Source organism: Struthio camelus, chromosome 19 (assembly GCF_040807025.1).
Source record: "Struthio camelus isolate bStrCam1 chromosome 19, bStrCam1.hap1, whole genome shotgun sequence".
Classification (NCBI taxonomy): Eukaryota; Metazoa; Chordata; class Aves; order Struthioniformes; family Struthionidae; genus Struthio; species Struthio camelus.
The window spans coordinates 1,330,835-1,340,942 of NC_090960.1; the positions used below are offsets into that span (position 1 = coordinate 1,330,835).

General features: G+C 49.6%; 1 protein-coding gene across 4 annotated transcripts in view; it reads left to right on the forward strand.

Annotated features, from left to right (window-relative positions):
* Positions 1-9,779, forward strand: part of RPTOR (regulatory associated protein of MTOR complex 1) — a 175,905-nt gene extending 166,126 nt beyond the window's left edge. For all 4 annotated transcript variants that reach the window (XM_068913312.1, XM_068913311.1, XM_009682674.2 and 1 more), the window contains 5 exons: positions 1,302-1,429; positions 1,900-1,986; positions 4,846-4,962; positions 5,545-5,674; positions 7,220-9,779. In XM_068913312.1, the coding sequence (XP_068769413.1) occupies positions 1,302-1,429; positions 1,900-1,986; positions 4,846-4,962; positions 5,545-5,674; positions 7,220-7,288 (531 nt within the window). In that variant the 3' untranslated portion in view covers positions 7,289-9,779. The remainder of the gene's footprint in view (positions 1-1,301; positions 1,430-1,899; positions 1,987-4,845; positions 4,963-5,544; positions 5,675-7,219) is intronic.
* The last annotated feature ends 329 nt before the right edge of the window (positions 9,780-10,108 follow it).

Genomic DNA, 10,108 nt, shown 5'->3' on the forward strand with positions numbered 1-10,108 from the left:
GTTGGCTAAGAGTTGCATGTTTGTTACAAGGCTGTCCACGAGCACCAGAACCGTTTCACAACTGCCAGCGCCCCAGGGCTGCTGGACGTGGCTTCCTGCGCTGTCCGTGGAGAAAAGAGAGGTCACGGTCAGACAGTCGAACCTCAGGGTTGTCACTGGCTCTCTGCCTGGGCCTGGCGGGCCGAATCGCCCTCCTTGGACGTAGACCTTGTGGGAGGCGCTGCAGGAGCTGGTCCCAGGGCTCTTTAACTTGGCCCGTTTGTGCCAAAGCAGAGGGGCTCTGCAGAGACCGAGGGGTGATTCTGCTGAAGGGAGGAAAGGAGCTCAGTGCTAAAAAAAATGAAACTGAAAGAAATGGAGCTCATTACCTGAAACGGCTGCAATCATCATTAAAGGGCAAAAAATCATTTTATTGTTTCCAGGGGGCAAATATGGTTTTTGTCCCGCACAGCGCTGTGAAATGAAAAGACTTGTTGTACAAAGCTATTCTTCTAATGTATGTGTTACTGCTAGGGATTCTCCACGGCCAGTGTCTGCTATTGTACCACTTAGACCTGGGTTTGCTGACTAGGAAATATTTCTCCGAATAAATCTATTATTTGATCTGTTTTGCATTCTACTGTTTTGGATTTTTTTTTAAAGCTTCTTCTGTAAGAGGCTTTCAAATAACTTCCCAGAACTTATTTGGGGGTTCCTTTGAGGCACAAAAAGAGCTAATACCTTGCAGTCTTGTTCCTTCAGCAGGGTTTTGCAGGGATGGTATTGCTTGAAGCATACTCTGTGTTTGGTTTTATATGCGTGTTTATATACACCACTATGAGTTTTGCTTTCTCATATAGCGTGTCTCTTCCAGATACTTACTGCTCATCCTGCCATCCCAGTAGCATTTACAACTTGCACACAGCAAAGATGGTTTATGGAGAAACAATTCCTCTGGCCATTTATTTTAACTAGTTAGGTATTTTTACCAGAGAATAATACTAATTCCTCCTTCCTAAAATAGACCTCACCTTGATTTTGGTTTATAAAGCTGAATGATTTGCAAAAGCTGGTCTTTAACAGCACTCGTTTGGCTGGAATTCCTCCTCTGGGTCTGGGAGTTTGGGATAAGCTTTGGGAACTGCGGCTGCGGTGACCATAGTCCCCCCAGGATCGCTGCTCTCTCGCGTCTGGGCCCAGCAGAAAGCTTCCCCTCCCTGCTAGAGATGTTCACGTCGACTCCAGCGCCTTCTCCTCTTCTGGGCCGTAGACTCGAAGACGCGTCACGGTCTGAGCTTGCCTTGTGCGTGCTTTGCCCCCAGGACATCCCCACGGGCGCCGACAGCTGCGTGACCAGCCTTTCGTGCGACTCGCACCGCTCGCTGATCGTGGCCGGGCTGGGCGACGGCTCCATCCGCGTGTTCGACAGGAGGATGGCTCTGAGCGAATGGTAAGGACGGTGCCCCCGTCCCCCCGCCCGCCGGGGTCCCCGTCCCTTCAACTCTCCACGGTTTAAAGGCCCAAAGCCCACAGGGAATTTATCGATTTTGACATTGGCTTCGGTGACTGAAATATCGTACTGGAAAAAACGTCCCTGTTTCAGTGAGCGCGTTTGCGGCCTTCATCGTGCTGCGATCCGAGCCTCGCTCCGCGAGGTGTCCTCCCCTCCCAGCCTGGCTCAGAGCCTGCTGGGTGCCCAGGCTTCTCAGGGCCTTGCCGAGCCCTTTGGGAGAGACCATATCCTGCCCCTAACTCAGCGGCAAAGTCTGCAGGTGGAGGAAGACCCTTCCCCCTCCCCGTATAAAGTCAGAGAGGAGGCCCAAAGCCACCAGCTTTGCCTGTTCTCCAAAGCCCGGGGGGCGTCCTCGCGTTTCCTCCTCTTCCCCTTGGAAACGACTCTCCTCTCTCCCTGTCCCTCAGCCGCGTCATGACCTACCGCGAGCACACAGCCTGGGTGGTGAAAGCCTACCTGCAGAAACATCCCGAGGGCAACATCATGAGTGTCAGGTAAAAAGGGCTTTTACTGCTTGAGCTGTTTTCTTTTAAACGCCATTTGCTTTTCTCTCTGAAATCTGCCTCTGGTATATTGAGAGCTAGGAGGGTAAAGCTTGACGTCGAGGGCGTCTTGACGTTTGCCTCGGTAGTCGACTCCTGCTCCAAACTTGGTGGAGAGAAGGCAAAAAGAGCGGTGAAGCTTTCCTTGGAAGCCCGTTAGGGAGGTTTAGGAGTAAACGCCGAGGCAGCTTTGCTGAAATTACTCTCACGAGGTGTGTGAGGGAGGAACGGAGCGAGCCGTGAGCCTAAGCTAGACGCGCTGCGTCTTGTGGGTGTCCTTCCTCGCTGCCAGCAGCGCGGTGGGGTCGTAGGAGATGGAGCGCGAGCGGGAGGGAGGTTTATGTTGCATCTGTTGGGCATATTGCTGTGTGGGATTACTTCACCGTCTAGCAATTTTGTACACATAAATCCATTTCTGCCGCCTGGTAAATACTGAGCAGAGAGCAGCATATATTTATTTGGCCATTAAAGAACGGCAGAATATAATTTATTGTCGCAAAGCCGCTGTTTGCACACAGAGAGGCTCTCTTTCTTGATTACAGACTGAAAACGAAACGTAATATTCTGGGATGTAGAACACTCCTGAAGAGGGGGAGGGGCCAGCACAAATTTATCAAGATTTTTCGGAAAGGGGCTTAAGTGATGCAGCTGCCAGATTTGTCAAGCTCACATATTACAGTTTTTAATCTTCCTCTCTGTAATCTCCTTCAGCCGTCCCAGGGGTCAGGCCTGTGTGCTTGGCCAGCCCCTGTCTGAAGGCTCGTTTTTTCATCTCCTCAGTGCCCTTCTCAGCAAACGGTGCCTTTGCTCACGACTGGAAAAGTAGGAGACCCTACTGCCGTTCAGAAGACCAGTCTAGTCCCATCGCACAGGAAGGTGGTGTGTTAAGACAAGCCACCCTGCTCTCAGTTTCCCCCAGTTCAGTCTCTCCTTTGGTTGACAGCAGCGTCCAAGAAAAACAAACGTTAGGATATAGCTGGTCCTGAGAAACGTCGAGGCATCGTGGTGTTTATGGAGCTGAATCACAGGGAAAGTTTTTATCGGGACCAGAGAGAGAAGTTTACAACACGGGATTGGCGATGCCAGCCGGCGTTCTGCTGCTCTCCACCGGCTGGCACTGCTTAATCACTTGATATTTTGCTCAGCGGTTTTGATCGGTGTGCTAGTGCTACCGTTGAATTTTCCTACTTACCAGCACTTCACCAGTGGCTGCTCTTCCAAAATACTGAAGTGCGATAATGGGATAACAGGGACCTGGCAAATGTATCTTGGACTTCTTTCCTAGTTGTCTACAGTGATAGCCCGCGGCTAAGTGGGATGTCGGGACAGGGTCTTTCCCTGTTCTCTTTTGAAAATTGCCTCCAGTTAATCAGCAGGTCTGCTTCTATGAGTTGTACAGTGTTGCGAGAAAAGGTCCTTAAACGTCTTCTGAATATCCTGGTTTAGTAGCTTAGCTGTTGTTGACTTGTTTTAAATATTAGCTGATGCACCGGTTGTTGTTCAGCTGGGACGTGCTTTGTTAAGACCGTGTTTTCGTATGTGCTCCTCCCACCACAGAACTGGGCTTCCGTTTTAAAGCTCTTACCTGGTCTTCCAGTACGTTCAGAACCATTTTCAAGTCTTAGTAAGATTCAAAGCTTTAAATGAACTTACTGTGTATTTGATCTCTCGCAAAAAATATTTTTGTCTAGTCTTTAAGATGTAAATCCACTTGAAGTGTAACTTGTCTTGAATTTAATTATGTGACAGCAGGAATTACAGCATTTTATAATGATATAAATAATCCTGTATAGCAGTCTTCTGATCACTATTAGAAATTCCAGAGATAAAGAGACTGAAGGAAATATGCATCTTAATGCTTTGTTCTTAATTCTGTAGAGTGATTCACAGTCGTATACGGCCACCGGTGACTTGAAAAAAATACTGTAAGGGTTTGTCTTGCCAAAGGCCTTTCTTCTCTACTAGTAGAATAAGATCAGATGAGTTGACTTTGAATTTAGTTTCCATAAGAGACTTTTCTGTTTATCTTTTCCTACACTGGTCAACAAGTCTCTTCTAAGAAGCACGGAAGAGCAGATGTACCACAGCAAAACCTTCAGTCTTCTGTTCCAGGGACATAGAACAGGATGCCCCCTCTTCACTTCTAATAGACTTGATTCTAGCGATGTATTTCAGAGATCGCTTAACAACAAGAAATCATTTGTATTTGAAAGGTGCTTGATCTACTAAGCACAGTATCTTCCCACTGCCACTATTGCTTTCTCCACCTTCTCTTCCCTGATGAGTAAAGTCATTAATAGGATTGACACGTAGCCTGAGCATGAAGCACTGTTTGTTATGCCAGGTCCACAGAGTACTTTGGACAGCACGAACTTGTGCATCTGTGTCCAGACAGTTGGCGTAATAGATGGTACCAGCAGAGCCCATCTGGTTGGAGTTTTCTAATACAATTTTCTGCTGTGAAAAGGAGAAGGAATTTGGGTCTGACATGTAACTCAGTGTATTGAGTATGACATAACAGTAAAGGCACTCGTAGTCGGTGTCGGGCTGTAAGTGATAAAAGTAATAATGGATTACTCCTGAGGGCAGAGGCAAGGTGTTTATACAGCACTTAACGCTTTGCGGATGGTACTGAGTATAAGTGACGTCAGTAGGAATTCAGTCACCCTGACAGAGAGGGCAGGGCTGCACTTCTTTATCCTAATTTTCTGGTCGAGGTGGTCAGCACGCAGACAGGCGTACGGCTTGCTCTCCTGGGCTGCAGGATCTGGTCGGGGACAGCCTGACATTGTGAAATTCATGTGTTGGCAGTGTAAACGGAGACGTGCGATTCTTTGACCCCAGGATGCCAGAGTCCATGAAGGTCCTTCAGATAGTCAAAGGGCTGACGGCTCTTGACATTCACCCACAAGCCAACCTCTTTGCGTGGTAAGTTCTAGTTTCACCCCTTGCATCCCTTGAGTGGATAGAGGACAATTCATCTCGGCAATCACTATCCATGGGGGATTTTTTTGTTCTGTTTTGTTCTGCTTATTCTCACCGTGAACAGTGCAGCTTCATTCCCATGTTTGCAGCTGAGGTATTTTATCCCTTGCATGCGTTAGTGAAACCTCTGCACTGGTGACTTGGAGTAAAAGCGTACGGTCTTTCACTCCTTATGTCAGATTCCTGTTCAAAGACATTTGGGCTCTGAGCAGGGCCCAGCGCCTGCTCCACAGCCATAAATCTTCATGGTTCTTGGGGAATCCGCTTTCGGTGAGTGCATACATCATCTCTCCATGTTTTCTGTCTCAGTCCTGCAGTGCAACAGGTAACTGTCGTTAAGTTGTTCTGTGAATATCTCTGTACTGAGGCAGCCATGTCAGAGTTAAAGTCAGTCCCCCACCCCTTATAAGAACTCATTGCAATTGCTAACTGAGGTCTCCGCAACTGAAAAGGGGGCTGCAAGCAACAATATCGGTGTTACCAGAGCATTCTCAATGACACCATGTTCTCTTTATTCATTTTCAGTGGCTCAATGAATCAGTTCACTGCAATCTACAATGGAAATGGTGAGCTGATCAACAATATCAAATACTACGATGGTTTTATGGGACAAAGAGTTGGAGCCATCAGCTGCCTGGCTTTCCATCCTCACTGGGTCTGTATTCTCTTATTCTGGAATTTATAATTTGCATTTCTGGGTGAATGTCAGTGTTGGCAGAAGGAAAGGTGCAGAGACTCCTCTCGCACAAAGGGATGCTGCCCCATCCCCGTTTTCTGAGGGTCCTTTGAGCCTGACTGTGCTGCCCGGGTCCTTCAGTGCTTGTACTCCAGGCTGTTTCAGACAGGGCCACATTGGAGATGCCGCCAGTGCTGCTGTTTTAAGACCTGCTCCTAAGAGTAGCACAGAACCCCCAACCGCTGAGCCGTTTTCACTTTGGAGTAGGTTTGATATACTGTTCCTGTTTCCTTCCGTCACTCCAGGACGGCAGCCCGGCTTAGCTCCGTAGTTCTTGCCACAGAAATTCTCTGAAGTGAATTCGACTGCAGCTGAGGGGAGAGGTGCAGTCTCGCACTTCCAGCCTGCAAATTTTTTATGTGCTTACAGAGAGTAGGCTCGCCGTTGTGTCTCTGAGGCTGCCTTTACACTGTCTCGGATGTAATGCTATTGGAAGACCTAATGCTGTGCAGCAGAAAAAATGCATGTCAAAAAAATAAGACTTTTGCCAAAATTAAAGACGTAAGCTGAAAAAATATAGAGTGAATCAGAGTAAAAAGGAAGTTTCTAAATGTGTCACAGCTGAGCTGGCTCTGCAGTAGCGGTCAGAGAGAAGATCTGGTCACTATGTGGTTAGGAGGCAAGTGCCCATTCGCATTATGGCCTTCTGCTCGCTCAGAGATGAGAATAAGTGAAGGAGACAGACTGGAAAAGCGATGTGAACGGACAGGAAAAACAGGAGGAGGTTAAAGAAGGCAGGTAAACAGGCAGTTGTGTTGGAAACCTGCACATGAGAACACAAATATCTTATATGTAATGGGAAAGAGCAGTGGGGATAATAAAGGACCTGGAGGAGAAGAGGAATGAAATATGCTAGGCTGTGATTTGGTGTTGGCTGGACTGGGAACGGGAAAGATATTTTTCTGCCTAGGTTATGCACACTTTACATCTTTAAGGCAACAGGGTTAAAGGAAAGCATATCTCCTCGTTGGTTTTGAAAGGTCACTTTGCAGAAAGCTGAACAGTGATTTTGCTATCCTGCAGTGTGGGGGATGGAGACAGAAGTGGCTGATCACTTGAAATGTTTTGCTTTTTAAATATGCAAACAAACAAAACCTTGTCTAGCCCAGAGCTCCATGGCAAAATTGTTCCTGGCCCCCTCAATAGCGGGAATGCTAATTTTCAGTCCAGGGCACTGTTCGTAACTGGCAAATTTGCAGTCATTTAGAAAAATTATGTTAGGGTTTGGCAACTAATAGTCACCATAATTTTTCCCTCTGGCTGAAACAGGGGCATGTAACTTGCTGACACGATGGAGGTACTAGCAGAAATGTCGTCAGAGCTGCGTTGGCAGATGCACTTAAGAGCTTTCTGGCATCTGGGCGTTACTGCTGAAAATGTCGACCATTACCGTTTCTCTGCGATGCGCCTCTCATTACTGCCTAACACCTGAACGTTTATCCCTGATTTGCTCTCTTTCCACAGCCTCATCTGGCAGTCGGAAGCAATGACTACTACATCTCAGTGTACTCAGTGGAGAAGCGGATCAGATAACGGCTCATGGCAGCGTCATTGGAGAAAGGGAGTCCCAGTGGACAGGGCCGTGTCTCACCTATAATGTACATAGTGAAATTATCGACTTGAATGTTTAGTGTTGGCTGCTGCTGCAACCCATAACTTGAACATATTTTTTTTTCTGACTTAGCTACTGATGATTTTGACAAGGGGAGGAGAGACAATCTCTTTTTTTTTTTTTCAGCTGTATCTCTAAAAGCTACAGAAAAGGAATATTTTATTTTTGTTTCCAGTGGTTGGCTTCTCTGTTAGAAACACGGCTCCTGAGCTTGGAAGGACTGGATGAGGCAATACCCTTGAAAAGGGCTTTTTGTTTTAGTCTTTGTTTTTGTTTTGCTGGAGCGTAGGTTGCTTTAAGGAGTGAAGTCAGGACTCACCTACAGCTCTGTGCGTTTGACCAGACCATGGGACCCCTCCAGCTGCTACCTAGCCTGTGCCAAACAGTAATCCCTCCGACAGGGCAGCGAGACCCGAGCTGCCCCTCTGCAAGATCATACACGTGCTCCCGCCCTCCCTGAGCGCGGGAGAAGGAGATAGGAAAATGTCTGCTCTGCATGAACCTTGTCCTCTCTGCAGTTTCCTCTCCGGTGGAAGCAGAGACCGAAGAATCAGTCGGGAGATGTGGTGGCAAGGGGAAGCAGGGATCCTGAGGAGAGGGGCTTGAGGAGATGACAGGAGCAGGGCACGGTGCCACCATGCCGTAAAGTTGCACATACCAGGAAAAGAGGGGAGAAAAGAACCGGACATCTCTAACGTCCCAGCAAGCCTGGAGCAAGTCACTAACATAACCACTTTCTACCCAAGCGCACGGTGCGGGTGCGGGGGGCGGAGGACTTGGGGTATCGCAGTCACTGTTTACTTCGGCAGTCACGGTCCTCTCGCCCTCAGCGATTTCCACAAACACGGGTGACAGCTTGGAAGCTCTGCACAGCCAGCAAGGGCGGCTCCGGGCTCAAACCCCAGCCTTTCATCTCACTCCAATTTGCTAACGCTCAGCTAGGTGATGGACATGAGTATGTGTGCACTTGCCGCTGTACGTGTGCAGCTACAAACATCGTGTGTCCGCACGTGTGTATGGTGGTGGCTTGTCTGTGTGTCCCTGCAGAGCTGGGCATGAAACCACGCACGGTCTGAGCACGAGAAAATCGCTAAAGAGGGGGCAGACGGCAGGTCATCCTGCTTAAAGCAAAACCGCGCTGTCCCAGCTATGTAGGGAAACCCAGCTCCATCTTCCTCACCTTCCAGGCCTCTGTAATGAATGTTTCTGTCCCTTGAAATCCGTCGTGCATCTGGAGACCGATGTAGGGGAGGGGGGGGGCAAAGCCAAAGGGCAGGTTTCTTTGGTGAAGCGCTGCCTAGGGCCGATTTAGCTGGCCAAGAAGAGCAGAGCTTGCGCTGTGCAAAAATCACTGTAGTGACAAAGGTGGACCTGCTAGACCTAGAAGTCCCCCGTTTTCCTTTGGGCTGGTGCCGCTGGTCTGCAGGCTGCCCGAGGCTCCCGGCAAACGCTGCCAGGGATGAGGCTGACTGTGATGGACATAGGAGTGGCGGGGGGAGAAACGTCCTCTTATTATTGCATGGATGGCAACTTCACCTCTGCCGTGGCACCCGCTGGCGTGCATCTGACCTTGTCACTGCTCATTAAATACCAGATAATTTTGTTTTCCTGTGTGTCCAGGCAGGTGGCCCGTGCAGCAGCCTTGGGAGGGGCCAGCTGGCTGTTGCAGGCCTGCCGTGGGGCAGCCCAGTACAAAGTCCCATATGCACCTCTGGACACTCGTTTTGATGAGGCTCCTTGAACTTGAGGAGATGCCAAAGGCTGGGGGCTGCGGCCTTCCCCTGGAGCACCGCTGCTGCCCCCCCTCTCCGAAGGGGGCCGCGGGCCCCTGCACACGGTGACGAATCAAAGGCTTTGTGAACTACCCGAAAGTCCACTTTGGAGATACCAAAAGTTAATTATGGTCGAACAGAGCTGTGCCTCTGCCTGCCCCTCGGAGCTGCTGCGGCGCGCCGCCCGGGGCTGACCAGGGCCCTGCTGGCGAGCGTTGACACCGAGTTTGGGGTCCACCTGTAACCGATTAACATACCCCGCTTAAAAACAAACAGTAGATTTTTAACTTATATCAGTGTATTTGTTTAAGGAACGAGAAATACCTGGCAAAACGCGTCGAGGCCGAGCGGCAGCCGCTGCTGCCGCCGCCGGGAGACGGGGTTTAGCCGACGGGGCCGGTTTGGCCTTCGTCGAGGCGCGTGCGCGCGCGGGCTGTGCTTTCACAGGTCTGATGCAGAGATTCAATCATGGAGTTTAACCAAGGATCTGGAGAGCGTCCTACGTAAAAGTTCACTTATCTCTATTTATTTTACAAAAACTAAAATAAAAAAAAATTAAAAAAAAAACCAAACCAACACACGATTGTAATGTGAGAGTAAAGCAATTACAAACAATAAATGGTTAATACAAAATAAGTGCAGAACCGTTTCTCGGCCCGGTGCTGGTTTCCTGGGGGAGGCGGAGGGGGCAGCTCTGTGCCGCGAACGGCCCGAGCAGGTTTTAGCTTTAGTTTTCCAGCTAACGCTAAGGTGCTGCGCGGTCCTGGGCCGGGGAGGGGGCTGCTGCCGCCGCTTCGCGCGCTGCCCTGCGCCTTGTCCCCAAGGGGAAAACGCTCCCGAGCCTCCGCCGCGCGGCAAAAGCGCGGGCGGTTTGGTGCCTCGAATCCCGCTTTCCCGGCTCCGTCCGCCGCAGCCTGCGCCGCCGAGTGCCCCGAGACGGGGCTCCGCTCTCCAGCCCAGCACGACCAG